At 40.1% G+C, this 20,990-nt stretch overlaps 1 protein-coding gene across 1 annotated transcript in view; it reads left to right on the plus strand.

Moving 5' to 3' along the window:
- Positions 1 to 20,990, plus strand: part of JAG2 (jagged canonical Notch ligand 2) — a 68,737-nt gene that overhangs the window by 26,427 nt on the left and 21,320 nt on the right. The window contains exons 4-8 of the mRNA XM_071426285.1: positions 6,135 to 6,389; positions 7,354 to 7,414; positions 18,051 to 18,181; positions 18,569 to 18,688; positions 20,595 to 20,708. Of these exons, the coding sequence (XP_071282386.1) occupies positions 6,135 to 6,389; positions 7,354 to 7,414; positions 18,051 to 18,181; positions 18,569 to 18,688; positions 20,595 to 20,708 (681 nt within the window). The remainder of the gene's footprint in view (positions 1 to 6,134; positions 6,390 to 7,353; positions 7,415 to 18,050; positions 18,182 to 18,568; positions 18,689 to 20,594; positions 20,709 to 20,990) is intronic.

A 20,990-nucleotide genomic window follows, 5' to 3' on the forward strand; every position in this document is an offset into this window, starting at 1 on the left:
TTTCTCCTCAAGTACTGGAGCTTACCTTGCATTTTCAGTCTGTAAATGCTAATACTCAGTGTCAAGGCAGGGTTATGGATCTGAAGTGAGAGCAAGATTATTTTGTAAATATTTCAAAATCATATCAAGGTGCTGATTGCCATAATGCTGCTAAAGCAGGACTCCACCTTGAACCTACTCTTTGTAAATGGTTTACAAATATGTCCTAAAATAACCAATGCTTCTGGCTACAAGAGAAAAATGAACCTCAGGCTTGCATTTTGGTTATTGATGGACTCTTTCATTTCAGTTGGAATCAATGTAGGGGAAGGTAAGTGTTTGACCATTAAGATAGTGAAAAGGTTGCATATGTCCCAAATCATCATCAAATTCTGTATCAGTAATGATGAGTTTTAGTTTAACTAGTTCCTGAACCCTTCTGCTATTAGAGTTAACCTTGTCTTGTTTAACAGCTCCTTTAGCCTTTTTTCTATTGGCTGTGTTTTCTTTCCATCTCTGTTAATGTTGCTGCAGCCCTTCAGCTGAGTTTGTCCACAGCCTTCTTGAATGGCACTTCCTAAAGTGGGGTGTGGTATTCAAAGTGAGATCTCGTGTGCTGAGCAGAGTAAGCCCCAATCTTGAATAAGTTTAGATATCCTACACAGTAACAGATTGGAGGAATCCTCTTGAATGCTTTGCTTAAAATATACTATGTGATGTTAATTAATTTAAATGGTTTTCAGCTTTGGAATAGTTTATCTAGGTACAGCTAGTACAGCAAATATTAGAATATTCATGCCCTAGTTACAGAGGGCAAATCAACTCATGAGATTTTGTAGAAAGGACTGAACATGAAGAGAAAGCCTATCCTGTAAATCATCTGTATGCATTCAAGTGCTGGATTTCATTTTTTAATGAGCTTTGTAATAAGTAATAGTATTGTAACCATTCTGTTAATTTCTTAGAATTTTCTGAATCCTCCTGCAGATCTGTAGCTTTAAACCCCAGATTTCTTTTGAATACACTTGATAAGAAGGCAGTCATCTCAGGCTTGTGTTAGGTCTTTGTTATGCTTTTTAGTTTAACAAGCTCTAACAAATCTCTTTACTTGCATTCTTTTTTTTTCCCCTGAACTTGAGGCCAACAGGATATAGAGTATTTTCTGGAGGCCCAGTGTGCCATCTCCTTAAATTAACAGTTTCTATGAACTGTGGGAGAGTATATAAGTGTCAGATTACAGTTTAGCTCTATGAGAAACTGCTGATGGAAAGTGAACTTCCCTTTAATTTAGGCTGCCAGAGAGAGGTACTGCAAAGTTGTATTGCAGCTGAAAGCTTGAAGGCTTGTCAGGTGAATTTAGGAAGGCTTTCTTGGCCTGTAATTTGGCAGAAGACTAGCAAAGTGCTTGTCTTGGTTTAATGTTTCTCTAGTCAGTTTTCTGGTTCTGTTATAGAGATGTGTTGCTTTGCTGTGCTTCAATTTAGATTTGCATATAAGATTCCTGGGAAGAATTCCTTAATGCTGAAGGTTTTCTGGGTTTTTTTTTGAGGGATCTTGGCAGTAGGTTTTGCCTTGTGAATCTGTCGAGACTCAAAAGATGCTTCAATTCAAAGATGTATTTTTTCAAGCACCACTCAACTGCCAAACAGACACAGATCAGTAAAAATTCAGATGTTAGAGAAGAGGAAAGGGAATACAGCAGCTCCTCCAGAGAAAAGACCATATCTGGTCCTGGAGGGGTGAAGCGAATGTCTGTGGAAAGCTTAACTCCCTGTCAATCCTGAGTGCTGTGCTGATCTGGGGATCAGGTTACATGTATCTTCTGTTGCTACTGTAAGATAGATTAATCAAAGTAATTGCCAGAGTCTGTTTATAAACTGATTAATTAGTTCTAGAGTCGGGTTTTGCTTTCCTTTAATGGGGATGAGTAAGGCTGAAAGTTAAAAGTAGGGTCTGTGTTCCAGCTTGGACTCTAAAGTGGGTATTAAAAACCAAAACAACAGCAACAACAAAAACAAACAACAAAACCCAAACAAGACAACAAGCAAACAAAAAACCTCCTCTAAAACCTAGAAAGAGAGGCTTCCAGTGAACAATTTGAAGGTTCTAGAGCATTTGTCATTGTTCCCTCCCTGTGTCCAAGCATCCTTCATTCTTCTTGCACTCAGTGAAGGCAGGGGGACTCAGAGCTGACCTGTGAAGTTCCATCTCAAGAGCAAGTCTGCCACAGCAAATGTTTCCCCTGTACAAATTCCTAGAGGGTCTTTCACCCCCAATTCCTGAACTGCTGGTGTGTTTTTCTCCTCCTGTATGCAGCAGGGTTGGCTTGGGGGTAAGCTTGTGGCAGTGTAGTGTTACCACTTGTTTGCTTTGGGAGGGTGGAAGAGGGGGAGAGGAAACTGGCTTAGATACAAAGTCACTGCAGAGGGCCTGCTCACTGTCATCTGTCAGCAGTTCCACTTTCCAGGTAAGTCACTTGACCTGGCAGGCTTCAGCAGAGCTCTTGGCAATGCCCAACCCAGCCCTGCCTTGACAAACAAGCTGGCATCTTCATGTGGGAAGTAACTTTTTCCATTTGATTCTGTGTCTGCTGCAGGCATGCAGTGGTTGCTTTGGTCCTTCCCATTAATCTGTAGGAGACTCATCTGTCCATAGTGCTCCAAAGATATTGCTGAAGAGAATGTGCTTCCTGAGATGGGCACCTCCTGCTCCTTTGGGTGTGAAGTTCATGTGATGTCACTGTCTTGTTCCCTTACAAACAGCTACCAGCATCCCCTTTTGTACAGCCCTGTGGGGAATGTCTGACCTCTGCAAAGGTTGGGATGCTGATGGGCAGTGTTCAAATTTGTTAAATACTCTTCACACAAGGCTTTCTCTTCCAAAAATCAGATGGTCTGGGAACATTAATTAAAGAACTACCTTTTAGGCATCATCTCCTTTTATGCAAGCATCTGTCTCACTATCTCCTATTCTAGAGAGGCTTGTAGAAAACTTGTTAATCAAGGAAATTGCTTGGGGACTGTTTTTGTGTATGTAAGTTTGAGTAATGAATGATGCTTTTTTGACCAGTAACCAGAGAAATTCAGTTGTGCCTTTACTGAAGGCTAAAAGTAGTAAGTGTGAACCCCTAAGGTGAACTTCTATGGCAAAGTGAGATGCAGGCAGCAAACTTGTCTCATCAAAACAGTTAGGTGAGAGAGGCTGAATATCTTCAGACACGCTTTGGTATTGTGGGGGAGGAAGGAGAAACCTTGACAAACACGTTCCTCCCTGTGTTTACAGATCTCTCTGGAAGATGCACCTTCCTATCTAGGATCAGTGTTAAATTTGAAGTTAAACAGAACTCTCATACTTAGTCTGGTATTTAAGAATTTAGTATTAGAAATGAAATGGCTTGGAGCTGCTTCCCTCATGCCTTTTGTGGCTCAGGGTAAATGATTTGGCTTGCTTATTTAGGCTGTTAAACCCTACTTACACTGATACAAGCTTGAGGAAAAACCCTTAAGACTCTGAATATATTCCTTTTCAGAGGAGCTTGTGAAGATAAAGTTGGAGTGTTCAAAAAGATAAAAAGAGCACTCTTGGGTTATTTCCCCTGTTCTTGACCCCTGGTATTAAGAGGTCTGTTCTGCATAGGTATATTTGCAGTAGCTGTAATGCTTGTTCCAGTTAACTGGGTCTGATGAATCTCCATTAGCCTGAAGATGCCTGATAAGAATTTTATTATATGAGCCACTCCTTTAATCTCAGGACCTGTTCTTCAGTCCATCTGATGCACTTAGAGGAAACACTTTCACAGCAGTGGCTGCAGCAGCTGTTTATTAGGAGCCTATGTTGCTTTTATAGCAGGAAAGCAGCTCTGTAATATATATTTGCTATTTGTTTAATTTTCCTTGACCATCCAGTGATTCAGCATGTTTTCCTTTATAGTTTCTCCATAGTCAATGGAGGAAAACAAGATTATTAAAGGATGCTGAGATCTGCTCGTGGAAGTGGTGGTGTCACCATCCCTGGGGGTATTTGAAAGATGTGTAGATGTGGCAATGGGGAACATGGTTTAGTGATGGCCTTAGCAGTGCTGGGTTAATGGTTGGGCTTTGATGACCTTAAAGGTCTTTTCCAACCTAAAAAATTCTGTGATTCTAACTAATCATTAAACTTTCAGTGGTGACTGGTGTGATAAATATCCTGTTGGTCAAAAATAAAATGCAGGCAGCCTTTTCTATCTTGCACATGCTGCTGGATGACAGAGCAGCTTATGCACAGGAATGAGAGTTACACTGAGGTCTATCCCTCTTCTTTATCTTGGCCAGCCATAAGATGTTTCGTGCACTCTAGTCCAAGCAAGCATGACTTACAGGTTATGCATGGCAATACCACTTTTAATAATAAAGCAGAGAGATACTGTAAGATCTTAAAAACTGGAGTACCTTTCAATGCTTAGTTAAAAGGGATTCTTTTTAAGTTCAGTATTGTTTTCATTTCAAGAGGAAACACTTTTATAGAAGCCAGCTTGGAAAAAGATGCCAAGAGAGCAAGATACTTTGGAGAGCCTGATACTTCTGTAATTATTCTTTTCTCTTAATATTGCAGCAGCTGAAAACCCTTTGCTAAGAAATGCACAGGATTCCTCTAAACTGTCAATAATGTTCTGGTTGAGAAACAGTCACTCCTTGGGTTTTGTTTTCTAAACATATGAGGTTAATGAGCTCTAGAAAGGAACTGGGTGGTAAAATGGATTTGCTAAAGGTGGTAGCTTAGTATTGCTTGCTACCAGCTTGGCTTGTTCTATATTATTAATAATTTGAACTTCAGGCTTTATCTCACTATCATCTCAGCCTCCTGCTGTGTGCAAATTTTTGGTTATTCATTTCTTTTAACATGTACTTTACAGAATCTTTATTTAAAGAAAATGGGGGCTGAAGCTCTGAGCTGGTAATATTATAGCTATTTCATAAATGTGTATGAAATTAATATGTTCAAGTGAAGCTTCTGTACCTTTTTCTCATCCTTGAATAGCGTTGTAGTCAACTTGCAGTCACCCAAAAAAGCTGTACAGCAGGGTGGTAACAGATTTGAATGGTGAACTCATTAGAAAACTCCTGCCACTGGGGTTGCTCACTGTCTGCCCTTACCCTCCCCCTACTGAGCTTTGCTTATTCTCAGTATTTGCTGAAGCAATTTTGTAATTTCATTGTACTGGCTATAATTGTCTCACCTCCTGGTCTTGAAGCTTCTATACAAAGAATTACATGGATAAAGATGAAAAATGAATATTTACGTAAATGAAAATGCTTCGTGTTGGCAGTTTCTGTAGTGTTACAGCCTGGAATCCTCTTTTCCCCTGGGATGTGCAATTCTTTGTGCAGGATTGGCCTCAGTGAGTGGAGCCTGGCAGTAGCAGAGCTTCTGCTTTCCATGGGGACTAGGCAGGATGCTCACAGAGTGTGCTGCAACAGGGATCATAGTTATCAGGAGTTTCCCTGGGGTTGATGATAAGGAGGATACAGAGCTGGGAATGGCCCTTGACACTCCTGGGTTCACTTGTTTATTTCTTCTCAAAATGTCAAACACTAGCTGTCTAGTGTTCTATGGGATGGTTGTTAAAGGTGTTTTGCCTTTATTGTAGAGTGAATAATGAAATGGAAACAAGCTAGTTTATGTATATAATGCAAGCCTACAGGAGCATTCACTATTGCTCAGTGATTTTGCAGCAAATTGAATATATTGTGTTTTGCTTTATTTTTTAAGTGAAACTCGCAGCAGAGAACTTTATCTCAGCTATGAAATTATGCAGATCTTGCAATTTTATAAGAACAAAAAGGAGGCAAGAAGAGCCTCAGATCAAGATAAAGCTGCTAGTTGTCAGCATGTGGGTGTGGTATGTTTGGCTGCCTTGAAAAATAAGCTATTTCCTATGGATTATGTTCCAGGGTTTTTTAATATTTCCTTTGGGACACTTTTTTAAATTGGCCTTCCTGTAATGAACTTTGCAAGGCAAAGGAAAATTCAGTTATACAGTAGATCTTTATCATCTTAACGTTTTCTTTGCTTGGTTTTCCCTTAACCAGTTGAGTACTTCTGATTGGATTCCACATGTCATTGTGTGCTATCAAACTTAACCCCCTGTTGAATTTACCTTTCTTTCCAAAAAGGTGAAAACTTGTTAATAGAGCGAGTGGCACATGCTGGCATGATCAACCCAGAAGATCGATGGAAGACCCTGCAGATCAATGGTCCTGTTGCCCACTTTGAAGTGCAAATAAGGGTGAAATGTGATGAAAATTACTACAGTGCTCTGTGCAACAAGTTCTGTGGCCCTCGAGATGACTTTGTTGGTCACTACACTTGTGATCAAAATGGAAACAAAGCCTGCATGGAAGGTTGGATGGGAGAAGAATGCAAACAAGGTAGTATGTTTCCTTTGTCATGGATTAGCCCTGGTGTATGTAGAATAGATGTAAACTGCAGTAGGTATTTCTGTTGTGTCAGTGCTGTAGCGTATCAATTTTAGGACTTAAATGCTTTGTCCTTTCAGTACAAATCTTTAAATAAAACATCCTCAGTGTAAAAGTGGAGCACAGGATACAGTGTTGCTTCTGGTGTGTGCTGTGAACATACCTAAACAGATCTAGTATTCAGGAAAACATCCTTTTACTAATTGATTTTATTCAATGGTGGTATTCTTTCAAAGCAAAATGATGCATTACATCTGTTAATGTAAGATTTTATTGAAGTGATATCATCACTTACAGAGTAGACTTCAATCCTGTAAAATGCGCCCATAACACTGTTTCTGCAAATGAAACAGTTTTAAGTGTAAAGTGTGCAAAGCTGAAAGCTTTTTGATGGTTCTTAATGGGAACAGAAATTCAAGTGTAGTTGTGTCTTTTAATGTACCACTCAATCAAATATCTCAGCATTTTACCTCCAGTAATTAGTGCTAAAATTATTTAACATACTCTTCTTTCTGCTGAGGGCATTTTGATTTTGTGTTCTGTTCCTTTTCAGTAAAAAGCTTGTTAATGATGGGAAGGACTGTTTTTACAGCTTACTCAAGGTCATGTATCACTTAAAGTTTGGGATTTCCAGCATAATACTGGTCTTATACCAGGTTTTAAAAACAACTGCATTTCATAAAGGCTTGAGTGCTGACACTCCTGCTGCAAAGCTTTTTGGCTGTAGTGGTGCTGTATTCTGTGAAATAATTCTCTGGAAGGAGCAACTGTTGGAACATGGCAGAAGGCAATCTGCTTTGCACACATAACAGACAGGCTAAATGACAGGAGCCCTGCCTGAGGAGCTCCAGATTGCTGCTGCACTAATGGGTACCTGGCTGCCCAGACTGATGCCCAAATCTTTTTGTGTCTACAGCTGTGTGTAAACAAGGATGTAATTTGCTCCATGGGGGCTGCAGTGTACCTGGGGAATGCAAGTAAGTCTGCATGCTTGAGTATATTTTTTTGGGGTGGGGGAAGCACTGATGTCTCAAGTATCCTCATTGTATATTGCTACTTTCCAATAAGTCTACTTTAAAATGGAAAAATTCTGTACAAGAACATGGATGGAAATGGGTTTGAAGTAGATGTCATGTGTCTAAGAACTGCATATACTCTGAACTGTTTTGTGATGCTATGCTATTTTTTGCCTATATAGGACTAAACAGATTTGCTTCATGTAGTTCAAAATTGTGCCTTTATTGAATGAGAAAATCAATATTTTTTAATTATTTTCAAAATCTTTAGGTGTTTTAATCTCTATATATTTATTGCTCTCAGATGGAAAGGGAAAGCTGGCTCTTTGGACTGTTAGATGAGCAAATGCTCACAGTCCTCAAGCACTCAATATACATTTTGATCACCAAAAAATAAATGTTGCTTTTCCAAGAACAAAAGGGTTTTAGTAATAATAGAGATACAGTAACAACCCCAGCCTAAACTTTCTACCCCAGGTAAACTTTTTTGGTCCCTAAATGTGAGAGAACAGAGTGGAATGTTCCCTTAACTTTGTGATGCAGCTGAAGTAGACTGTGATAGCAAGGGCAGTTGATTGTTTTCCTGTAGAGGTTCAGGCATTCAATGTAGTAGGTCAAGGGGAAGTGGGTGTTATTTTTACTCTGTTGAAGAAATGGGACAGGTCCACTTGCAAGTTTGGGATCCTGTGTAAGTTGTTGAATTTATTTGTGGTCAGAGTGGTATGCACCATTGTAAGGGTGGATTCACATGGTGGTTCCTTATTGAGTTGTGTTGAACCTGCTTGATTGGAATGATGTGAAACTGAGCTGTGGCTGCCAGAACCCCTGAGAGCTGACAAATACCACTTTGTGACAAGCTGTGACAGTTTAAGGCCATTTGGCTTCATCTTTCTGTCTACTGTAGCCTCCACAGAAGTGGCAGAAATGGGATGCAGATAGATAGGGTTGAGCTGGGCTTGAGATGCCAGTTCATGAACTGTGGTAGGTGACATGCAGACAAGTCCCATCCTGCTGCAGAGCCTCATGTTTTTAATACTGGGGGATGGCAGATAACAAAGCAAACCTTAAATCCTTGCAGCACAGAGTGGTTTCTTACTGCCCTGAAACTTCCATCAGATGCTGCTGACTTCTTAGAAGGTTTGTTGTGTTGTAGCACTCTGGTCTGACTGAGAACTGTAAATTTCAAGTGCAACGCTTCAGTTTGTGTGTGGTTTCACTTTTCAAGCTATAAAAATTCCTTTAATTTTTTTTCAAGGAAAATGTTTAAATGATGGCTTCCCTTTTGTGTAAGAGTATTTATATATAAAGTTATTTGTCATTTTTCCATATCACTAAGTATCTTCCTTGTGATTTCAAGTATTGGGGGCTCCTACTGCTGTTGGGTATTTTTTGTTACAAGTAGAGTTGTTGTTGAGAGCTGGGCCAGTATCGTTTCTGCCTGAAGAAGAAACACTCCTTCCCTTGAGCCTTCCAAGAATGCATTTGTTCCCCTTGAGAGCCTATTTTAATGAATTTTGATTCATGTAAGGGTCTCTGGTGTCCTGTAGGTGTCAAAGTAGCATCCTAGGAGCCTGTGAATATTTGCTTTTTGAATGCAAGAAGTCTTTGACTAAATACGTAAAAGAAACAGATTTAAACAAATACAAAGCAGTACCTTTGGTTGAGGTTTTTTTTTTTTTGAATGGGGGTTGGTGTAGTTTCCTTTTTAACTTCCTTTTCTCTGTGATACCAGCTGTATGTGAGAAGGCAGAAGCTGGAGAGGAGGAGGGAAGTTTCAAGAAGGGAATATAAAACCTTTCAAGCTGAGAGGCTGGGTGCTGTTACCTTTCCAAGGGGGCTGTCAATAGGTGATCTCACATGGCAAAGCCTTTTCTTGCAGCCTGGAGCTGATGGGAAGAAGCATTTGGGGTTGTAAATGCAGGTGTTCCCTTGCAACCCACCCAGCTAAACTGAGCCCACAAAAATAACCCTGAAGCTACTGAAGAACTCTGTCCAGGTATCTCACTATTGTGATGGGTGATTCTCTCACCTGAAAGAAAGTACTGAGGGAAGGAATAGTGGATTATTGTGTGCAGTTTACCTCATTTCTTGATGCCTGTCTGCTCAACTCAGAGCTGTGATCAGCAAACTGAAGGACAACAGTGGCTTTTCTCTGTGTGGCCACTCTTTATAATATTGCAGAGAGTTCTTAGCTGTATCTTTAATTGTGATTTGGTAGCTGGAGTGTGTTCACACACAAGCTTTAGATTGTGTTTTTAAGTATTACTTTTTCATAGTTATTAGACTATATTGGAAGTGTTGCTTGTAACCAAAATGGATAATACTTTCTGTAGAAAAATGATGCTGGCCTAAAAATAAACAAGGCTTACAAACATGACCTTTATCTTCAGCAGTACAAAGGAAGCTGTTATTTAAAAGAAACTGCTATGTTTGGTGCTATTGAATTTTAATCTAGATTCCTTCATCCTGGTTTCTGGACAGCTGCCACTGTAATTTAACAGGTGAAAACAATGTCCTTTTTTAATTCAGAAAGAAAATGAAAATGTGAGAAAAAATATGGGTGTGAGGTAGTTGGGAACCAGCTGGTGCCAAAAGCTACTTAATTGCCAAAACTTGCAGTGCTGTTAGTAAATAGAAAAGCTGGAAAATGGCTTCCATCTTCAACTTGCATAAATGTGGAGGTAACTTAGAGGTTCCAAGGCTTCAACCAAGGTCTCAAGATCTGTCCTCCATCTTTTATGTTCCAGTGTAATTTAGAGTAATTCTTGGATTAAAAGTTACACTACAATCAGAAGTAGCTGAATGACCTGAGACTGTTAATAGAGGCTGTCACTTGTTCTGGGTGTGCATCATCTGTTGGTCAAATTCATGCACCCATATGCTTTGAGAAAGTTACAGTGTTGAGATGTTTTTCCATTTCTTCTGAGTTTCCATCAAAGGGAAAATAACTAAGGATTACCAGAAATCTCAAAATGACCTGATGTAGGAAATGCTTTTGTGGTGTGGCTGGGTCTAGGTGTTGTGTTTTTGTCATTGTAGAGGCAATTCAGCAAAAATAAAAGTTTCCTGAATAAAGATGAAAAAATACATCCTTGAGGAAATCAAAGGCAACTTAGCTGAATCTTGCAAGGATGGAAGAATGCCACCATCCTAAAGAGGAAAGAAGCCAGTCTTTACCCACAGTGCATAAAGAAAGACAATAAACTTTGGTCTGTAGTGGCAGGTTAAATTGTCTTTTTTTTTTTTTAATTGATTTCACCAGGCCAAAGAAGTAGGAGGGATTATCAAAGACACAACATTGCAGAGCCTTGATGCTGGTACTCTTTGTATGTTTTTGCATCATTTAAAGTACTTTGTTAAATCCCATTAAGCTGTCTGGAGGAGAATGAAGTTTGATCTAATGGCTCATATCTGGCTTGGGTTCAATGACCTCATGAAATTAGCAGAGTTGAATGTAAAGAAACCACCAGTGACAGTCTCTTTCCTTGATTAAAACTGCTGAGCTGGGTATGTTTGGTACCACTCATAAGCTGTCACTAGGCTTAACAGCTCAATCTTTCACTTTCTTGTTATCCAGAGTGGTATGGCTTTGGTTGAGGTCCAGATAGGCCTCATATCTGGCTTACATTGTCATAGCCCTGCCAGGATGTGGTATTTTCAGAAGTCTTTCTACTTTTGTCATTGCCTTTGAATGTTGGTTTCTCATCTGAAAACAAAACAAGAAGAATTGAATCCCTAACACTGCTCAGCTGTGTTCTGCAGCCATGGTAAGAGCTAGGTTTTGTCCTGGGAAATGCCAGTCTTACTTTCCACAACTGATACAAAAATTTGTTTAGAGTGAAATGAATTAGAAATGGGATCATTAATAGTACTCTAATGTGAATTCTGTGCAAGGTGGACAAAGCAAGTGTACTATTTTTAAAGAAATTTCTAAAATAAATTAAGGTTTGTGTGGTTTGAACTGACTTGTTCTAGTACTATATGTGACAGTTTTAGTTTTACGGTTTTGGTGATTTTATGTTTGTTTGGTTTTGTTTAAACATGTACCTTATCTTTGCCCCATGGAAAAAGTTTTCTCAAGCTTTCTGTCCAGTGCCATGCCTTTTGTAGTCCTTGTGTTCCCTTTCAGCAGTCCTGCAGTGCCTGCAAGGGCTGTGGGCATCTCCCAAGTGATTTTGCTCCCTTCATCTGTCACTTTACAAGCCAGACCCTGCTCAGCTGTTATCCAGTACTTTCTTTAGAGATGCAGAAAAGCTGGAGCTGCAAAATGAGCTACAACTACCTGGAGTATTGGTGGTGTAAAAAGTGTTCTAGTGAGTCTTTGTTAAATCTTGGACTTCTCAGAGGCTATCCAATATCACTGATGTCTCACTTGTGGTTTGTGATGGTTGGGTGGATAACATGTTTAACATCAATGCTGGGGAACTCTGTCTAAACTTTTTATTTAAAAAAAACCCAACAGCTGGATTCTTGTAAATTCATTCTTGGATATAAAGTGATCTTGTGAGGCTTTTCAAAACAGGTTGTTATTGAAAGACTGTAGAGGACTAGCAAAAGGTCCTATGGAATTGAAAGAAAGAAAGGAATAAAATTCCAACTTCTAAAAATTGGGAGAAAGTAAGAGGTGGGGATCTCTCACAGGTGTTCCAGAATGGAATTATTAGAAATCTCATAAGCTGCTCTGAGCAGTAAACTAGAAAAAAATTTTGTTTGGACAGTGTGCTTAGCTGCTTTGGCATCTGACCAGCTCAATTCCAGCAATGCTGGGCTGCCTATGTTCCCTAAAAAGTGTGAGGCTGCTGTTTGGCTCTGCAGGAATGCACTTGGTACCATGACTGGAACATCTCCTGTCTCCTCTTTAGTGTAAGAGATCCTATCACAGCTTCAGGTCTCCAAGGTCTTGTAAAAGTCTTACCATTGCTGTGTCTTTCCTCATGTTGAGTTCTCCTGCCTGCTGTTACAACCAGTGTTGCTTTTATTTATTTTTTTAATGTCCTAGTGGTGAGCCCTTAGGGAATGTTGGCAAGCCTTTCACAAGTAGACACCTTAAGTTAGACAAAGAATCTCATGTTTTGCTTCTTTATTGGTCAAGGAACTGAGGCTTGCTCTGCATGAGTGGGTTGGAGGGTATAGAACATATCCTAAAGGTGGATCTGCATCCAGGAGCTGTGAGTGGGTGTGCAGGAAGTAAAAACATGTAGTGCTTGAACTTGTGTCTACAGCAGTGTGGGGAGTGCAGCTGAACTAGAACAGTAGATCAAAGCAGTGCACAGAACTCAATATCACACTCCAAACACTTCAGGACATTAAATTTTAGACTCTCTAGTCTGTTCTTGTGGCCTGAATGCCTGTTTGCAGCTGGAACACATTGGGTGTGCTCCTGGCATACATTGTCTGATGTTACCTTAGTTTAACCTAAGAGGAATCCAATTCCTTTGTTCCAAAACAGCTCTGTGATGTGAACTAACACACCAGCAACAGGAATGATCAGGCAGTTCACGTAAAAAGCATGTTCCTGGTGTGAACTAATGCAAATACAGGCACACCCTTAGAGCCACTTATGTAAGTTAACTGAGCAATGTTTTGGCTAAAAACTTTTGAACCATCCCCTCTTTTAACTTGTTCTCAAAACTCTACAAAGTACTGGAGTGAGACTGTTAGCTTTCAATAACTTCCTTTATTAAAAGAGAAAAATGTTTTTAGGGAAAGGTTTATATCTTTTGGTGTGATAAGAAGGCTGGGGCTGAGAGGAAAAGATAACAAGCTTTCAGGTAATTAAATTATTTGAGCTCATTAATGAGTATGTTTTCCTTTGCTATTCACAAAATTATCTTGCCTATTTTGAAGGTAGGAAAGTGGGCAAAGTGTTTCTGTGACAAGTTTTAGTGAATGAGTACTGTACTGCTTATTAACATTGAATCCAGATGCTCAGAATTGTAGGATCTAACAGCTGGGCAATATTGCTGCCTGCTGTGCAACAAGTAATCTCCTAAAAGTTTAAACAGACTTTCTTATGGTTATTTTAAGTAAATAATTAATATAAAGCTATTGTTCTGGCCTATGCAACACCATCCTGTTCACGTCACTAGAAAATTTAGTGGTTTTCTATTTAAGAGGGCTATTTTCCCCCCACCCCTGAATGATGCATTTTGCTTCTGCTCTTAATGTCACTGTTTTTGCTTTGTTTTCCTGTATTGAGTGTTTTGGCCCCAGCTTTCACTTGAAACATGATTGAGAGAGGCTCCTTCCAAAAAGTCTGCTTATCAAAAGGTGTAAGAATACCTCACAATGATGTTGTCTTCTCTCTTTGTGTGATGAGCAATATATCAGTGAGGTGTAACCTGTGATATTTAAAGGCTTGAACCACAACCTCCCTAGGATTTTTTAAAATTTATTTTTAGGCCCCATATTCTTGCATTGACTTCAGGAATAGATTTCAGTTTGGTGGTTCAGGTGTATTTATGCATGAAGTGCTGACAAAGCTCTGTAAGTAGGTGTAGAACAGTAATAATTTAGGTATCCTCTCATTCTCATGAATTACGGAGCTTTTTTTTTAAGGTTAACCAGCATAGATTAATCGTTGGATGAGGTGTGCAATATGAAGTTTCTCAGTTGATCTTCCTGCACAGAAGGATCAGGACTCTCAAATAACCAGAACTGGGTGAACCAGGAGAATAAAGCATGTATGAAGATAATGCAGAAGAGCTGAGTTTAAGCTGACCACTGAGGGCATCCTGACTTTCTGCTGTGGTGGCAGAGGCATCCTCCTTTTGGATAAGGAGAAGTTAATCATTCAAGGTGCTGAGGAGCCATGGTTCACAGACCTTCAGGATCTGAGTACCTCTCTTCACCTTTCCACATCACTTCTATAATTGCCACTGTAGGATTTGACATAAATTTATGGAGTTTGGGCAACATTTCCAGGGTCATGTAGTCCCCTCTTTGCCCAAGGAGGTCTAGTTAGACCCATCTGGTTACTTCCATCTGGTTTGGAAATGTTCAGTTTCAACCTAACTCTTACTAAATAATTATAACCAACTTCCTCAGAGGAAAGCGAAGGCTACTGTCAGCTTTTTCCTTAATTATATCTCTTTCAGAAGAACACGAGGAAAGTATCTTTCTGTAGAAAAATCCTCTATTTGACTTGATAAGTTTTGGTTTTGAATGACCCAGGAAAAATAAAAACCCCTAATGTTCTGTTTCATGCTTTTTTACCCACTTTCCCACTCTCTGAGTACACATGTGCCTGTGAACTCTGTGTGTTCAAAGTCCTGACTTTGAACTGTGTGTAGTGATGAGTGCTTTTGTAGGATTCCCTGATGTTAAATTTACCTCTTTAAATGCACTGAAATTTACTGTAGAAAGTCCTGTATCCTGAGATTTAGCTGTTTGAAGCCCCACTGAGCTGAATTATTGTGGCTTTTTCTGCTTGACAATGACAGTAGTATTTTTTCTGCACAGTTGCAGTTTTTCTAATCTGACGATTGAAGGGTTGTCTAGAACTTTTGCTAATGTTAACTCTTGCCACCCCCACCTCCAGCCTTTTGTTTGAATTCTCATTTTCCTGTTGCCCCCAGACTCTCATCTAAGGAAAATGGAAGCTGTGAAGTGTGCCTGTAGAATTACCAAATCTCTTCTCCAAGTTGTTGGTTTCAAGATAACCAACAATTGTTCTTCTCTCCCAATTACACTCTGTTTTAGTTGTGACCCAAGGGGATGCTTTAGTCTGGGAGCAGATGCCTGTGCTTCAGCCTTCCATCAGGAAGTTACTAAACTGTAACAATCTATTTATGGTAGTTTCTTTGTACTCCTAATAACCCAGCAAGGGCTAAGATTAAGCCAGGTCTGATTTTTGTTTTGCGTGTGCTGGATTGTGAAGACAACTTTGAGCTGATGAAGTCAGCATCGGGGAAGGACAAAGGAAGTAGAATCTTGATTCCAATAAGAATTTTCTTTGTCTGTTGAACAATGAGAATCCTTATAGATTCTCTATATTTGGCTTTCTTATTTTGTCAGATGTGAAAAATTTAGAATTGCTATTTAGTTGATTCTTGACTGGGATGGGAGGGCAGGGAAGAAGTAACTTTAGCCCACTATTAGCTGCACTGACTGTTTCCTTTTGGTTTTTGCACAAGTGATTGGTACTTGAAAAGGAATTCTGGTTTGAATTTTTTGGGGTTTTTTCCTAAATGATGTTGAATTTGTGTTTGTACCATTTGGGCTTCTCATAGTAAATCATTAATAATTTTCATCTTTGTTTTTTTTTCTTGATATTTTTATCAGAAATGACACATCCGTACCCATAAATGACAGAGAACATACCCATTTCTGAGTTGGTTTACCTTTATTGATCCCATCTTGCTCTTGGGGTGGGCTGAGATCCATATCAGCATTATCTTTTCAGAAGGAAGTGGAATTAATGCTGCTCTAGCACCTGTTAATGTAGGATGCGACCAGACTTCCTGTTCAAGAGGAAATCCTAATTTACTCTTCCTTGTAAACTGAAGGCTGATCAGCTTACCACATAGTAACCTTTTGACTTGTAAACATTGTGTTCTTTTGGACTGCTTTTAGCCTCTAGAAATTATTTCCCTCAGGCATGGTGGTAACTTTAACGTTAAACTTTGACTGTGTTGAATATCATGAAAAAGCAGCAATTTTTTTTCTGCTGAACTAATTTTGATGTCACCAAGCATACCTACAAACTCAAGTAGGTGCTTAAGATGCCTTCAAGTTCTAGAAGGTGGCTGTATTTTTCTTTACACTCTTAAGCACCACTGCAGTGTCAAACAAAGAAACTTGTTATCCATGGGCTATGGAGAATAAATTGAGTTACTGTGATTATTTGCTTTGTGATGCAGACTTTCAGCTCTTGAAAATGCTTGTTGTATGTGGGTGGGGAGTTGGCTCTGGCTGGGATAGTCATGGTGAATCACTGGCAGTAGTGCCAGGTTTGGCATGGATGAAGATTTGGGTTGGGGCCAGTAAAGTAAGTTGCAGTGCTTTTTTTATTATTACCATCCTCTGAAAAGATTTTTCTGTCCTTGAGGAGGAAGGAAGAGATCAAATTTAGCAAGAGCAGTATTTGTTTCCTCTTGCTGCTGCTGCAGCCAAAGAAAGAGGCTTCTAAAACATGAGTGTTCTCCAGGCTTCTGCCAGCCCTGCTCAGAGGAGCAGTTGAGGCCTCTGGACTGGGTTCTCAGCTGAGGCTCTTCTTGGAGATCTTGGAGCTTTTCAGGGCAGGAGCAGGTACTGGGACAAGAGCTCAAAGTAGCTCTAGAACTTGTATGAAAAGAATGGTCTTGCAGAGATTCTGCATCTAGATTCCTTACTTCAAATGTAAACAGTAAGGGATTTAAATACTGTGCTGCCATCACAGCTTGATCTGTTCCTCTGGGGATTGATCCAGGTTACTGAAACAGTGGAAGGGGATTGATTCACAAGGAACCAAGACTCCTCATTTATACTTCTCTTCCTTTTCTTCTCTCACTGCCCCCCCCAAAGACTTAATTTATTTTCTGCTCTTTTATACTATTTAAATCATGTGGACAATAGAATGGTAGTGGCAAATCTAAAAAATGTAGTTTAATTTCTAATGCTTTTTTTTCCTCTAGGTAATAGGGCTGGACTGTTGTGCATGTGCCCAACTCTCATTCAGTGTGATCTCTTTGTTGCTAGTATGTTTTTTGAATTCTGTATAAGAAATACACTCTTAACGGACACAACATTTCTTTTGTTGGCCCAAAGGAGCAAGCTTATTATTTCTTGGTACTTAAAATATGTGTGGAATATAAATATGTTTTAAAAAATCACACCCCCCCCCCTTTTATTAGTTCAGATTTTAATACTTCCCTGTATCATAAACAGTTGCTTCTTTTAGTGGAGTTCTGATACAGATTAACATAAAGATACTGGTCTCAGAAGAAATCTTGTGGGGAAATTTCAAGTCTAAACCAAATGAATTATTAATGGCCTTTGTTTCTATTCTCACTCCTCCTTTCTCCAAAGAATACTTTTTCCATAGTGCCAGTAGAGAACACTGAGAATATAATGGAATAAATCTGTGAAAAAAGGTTTTCTTGAGAAACCAGGCATTGAGAAAATTGTCAAGACTGCTGCCTTTCTGGCTGCCCTGGCCTTTTAAGGCTGTAGCACTCTAGAGCAAATTGGCTATTATCTTGAAATCTCTTTTCACAGAAAAACAGAGTGGTGCTCGATGCAGTAAGCCAGCAGTCTCCTGAAAATCAATTTCAGCTTTTTGTATCAATCACAAGTTTTGTCCTCGTGTGAGATGATTATGTGAAGATGGGACTTCTTGTGAAAGACCGACTAATTCATGTCCAGTTCTCATAACGTGTACTGCTTGGTGGTGTTTGTTGCCATTGTGTGTAACACATTTGAGCAGGATGAGTTCCCATAAAGGATGTTCAACAGGACTAGTTGTGTCCCTTCTAAACAGGATAAAGTTTTGTTATCTGTTGCACATTGAACAGTTGGCCTTGTTCTTGGGAATGGTAAGTGTAGTGTTGTAAATACATGTAATGCTGATGATGAAGCATCATGTTGCTAACTTTTAACATGTGAACTTACATCTTAGGTGTCATTATGGTTGGCAAGGACAGTTCTGTGATGAGTGTGTCCGCTACCCAGGCTGTGCTCATGGGAGCTGTAATGAACCATGGCAGTGTAATTGTGAAACCAACTGGGGTGGCCTGCTCTGTAACAAAGGTACTTAACATTAATGTACAGGAAAAATAAGTTAAGTTGCATGATTAACTGATAACTCATTAACCCCTTTTCTTTTCTGCTAGTGTGCAACTACCCGAGTGTTTCTGTGCCTTAATTCTCGTGTGGCAGATGGTGCCTAGGCATCAGAAGTATAGGAAGTTCAAGACAAAAGGCTTGGAATTGTCCTGACTCTTCTAACTCCTGCAGTTGTCTCTTGTTCATTCTTCCCTGTTTTGTGGATAGTTACCAGATCACAGGCTAGCCACTGGAATATGGGGATGATGTGGGTTGAAGGATGTTCGAGCCAGAAAGGCATCTGTGTGACTGAGTAGGGACTGAAATGGTGTGATCCGTGTTCCCTGCTGACTGGGTCTTTTCTCTGTGCAGATCTGAATTACTGTGGGAATCACCACCCGTGCCTGAACGGCGGCACCTGCATGAACACGGAGCCGGACGAGTATCGCTGCGCCTGCCCCGACGGCTACTCGGGCAAGAACTGCGAGATCGGTACGTGGGACGCCTCTCCTGGGACACTGCCTCAGCACTGCTGCCTTGCACTGGGCATGTGCTCCACCTCTCCTTTCTGGGGTCTGAGCCTGGCTGTTCAAAACATCACCAAAGACAACAGAAATGCCGCACTAGTTTCCCTTTAGATAAGGCTGAGACTATTTCTTCCCTTTAACTTGTCTCCCTTAATCCAAATGTGCAGTTGGGCTGTAGTCTCATGAAATAGGGAGAGCCATATGTCTAACCTGTTGCCTTACTCCCTGCTGCCCATTTTTCTTGTCTTCTGGCTTGCTGGCAAGCATGCATCTTTTCCAAGCTGGGGACCAAGGAAGGTGGAAGTGATGGACACTTCAGTTTCTGCTCTGATGTGGGGCTTTGGCCCCATTTTTAGTTGGCTGAATGTGTTGACTATGCTTTTTAATCAACTGAAACTTAATCTTTTAATGTGGGACTTCTGATACATTTGGATTAATAATGAAAAGTTAACTATTATGGAAATGTGCTCAGACCCTCTTACAGAGTCACCTTGATCAGTCTGAACAAAAAGTGTCCTCCTTGTGCCTGATGGCAAAATGGAGGAGAGCATTTAAACCACATTTGTGAGGAAGTATGGCTTTGCCTTTTAACAGATCTGTGTCTTGAAAAACTGCTTCCTATGTCAACCACAGTACAAAGATAGCATGTTGCTTTTTTCTATCTGTGTATGTGTTACACAAAGACCAAAATGTTCATGTTCTAGGGACAGTTTTTGTCTCTGGAGACTTTTCTTGGTTATTTTCACTTTGGAGGTAAATGGACAGTGTGCAGTTTCTAGTTCTTTCATATTTTGCTTCATATAGTGGTTAATTGAATGCTCTTTTTCTTTGTCATGATGCATTGTTTAATCCTTTTTTTGAAATTTGATATTCACAGCTTCTCACTATGAATTTTGCTGTTCCTTGATAGTTAAAATTTTAGATGGAAAGAACTTTTTTTTCATCTTCACTGCTTGGCCTTAATCTCACTAAACTATTATCAGCAGAAGGTTTTTGGAGTTAATCAGGATGTAGATCTTTGAACTTCCTAAAGCTCTCTGTGGTATTAAAGATACCATCAAAACTTAAATTTTGCTTCAGCTGGTAGAACATGATGTAAAGTTTAGGCTAAAATGGAGGAAATCTTGCCATAGCTTGCCCTGAAAGCTGTGGGGGAGTAGCTTGTCTTTTCAGTGAGGAGGCAGTGAAAAAGGGAGCCATATACTTGTTGACATCTACAGTGATTTTTAACAGTAGGTTGGTGTGTGAGCTGCTTTAGGTACTGGTACAAAAAGGCTTCCTTGGCTTCTGAGAGGGGAAGTTACCAAAAAGAAGTTACAAAAAGCTTGTCCCTCCTCAACCTGATGGTTTTGTGCAGCCTCTGCCACTGTTACAGCCCTACATGGAGTGACAAGGAGCATCACTGCCTGTGAGCATCTCTATTCCCTGCTGTTTGCAAGGAGCAGTGCTAGAATGAAGCTAAACAGACCTTAAACTGCTACAACTCAGACCTCTCCGTACAGTATATCAGTTTTTTCTCACTGAATTTAAAAGAATTGCTGGAGTGCTCTGGAGGTGGAACTGCATGGCTAGAAGCAGAGTGTCAGTGGGGAACTTAGCTGGAATTGAATAGAGTGAGCTGTCTGTACTTAGGCTTTCTAAGCATTAGGTGGGAAGGAGGATACATCTTCAGTGAAATCCTGCTTCATTTTCCCTCTGGGAATCTTGACTCTCTGCAGGTGGGAGAGGAAGGCTCAAAACTTCTGTACTGGTATCTCTCCACTGTTATTTCCCTTGGTTACTTTTAGCCAATGCAACTTTTAACTGCAAGTTCTCCTTAATTAGTACTGGAAGAGTATTTAGCAAGAATTTCTTTCCTTCTTTCTCCCCAGCTGAGCATGCTTGTGTATCTAATCCCTGTGCTAATGGTGGAATTTGTCACGAAATTTCGTCAGGCTTCAAGTGTCACTGCCCGTCGGGGTGGAGTGGACCAACATGTGCTATTGGTGGGTATGGGTTTGCTGGTGCCTGACCTGTTGGGTTGGAAGGGTTGATGCTTGGTGATAACATGCTCTGTGGGTTTGGAATTTGGTGGAAGTCTTTCACTTTCCCTGTCTTTTAACAGCTGAGCATTGGCAGAGTGAAAAGAGGAGGGTTCTGTGCAGCCCACAGTATTGACTTAATGCAGTTGATATCTGTTATCAGAAAGTTATCAGAAGCATAGCTGGACTGTATCCAAAGAAATGCCCTGTTGCCAAAGCTTGTTTGTCAATTCCTGACTCAGCCAC

The sequence above is a fragment of the Agelaius tricolor genome, unplaced genomic scaffold (genome assembly GCF_023055355.1).
Source record: "Agelaius tricolor isolate 1412-34295 unplaced genomic scaffold, bAgeTri1.0.p SCAF_5, whole genome shotgun sequence".
Taxonomy (NCBI): Eukaryota; Metazoa; Chordata; class Aves; order Passeriformes; family Icteridae; genus Agelaius; species Agelaius tricolor.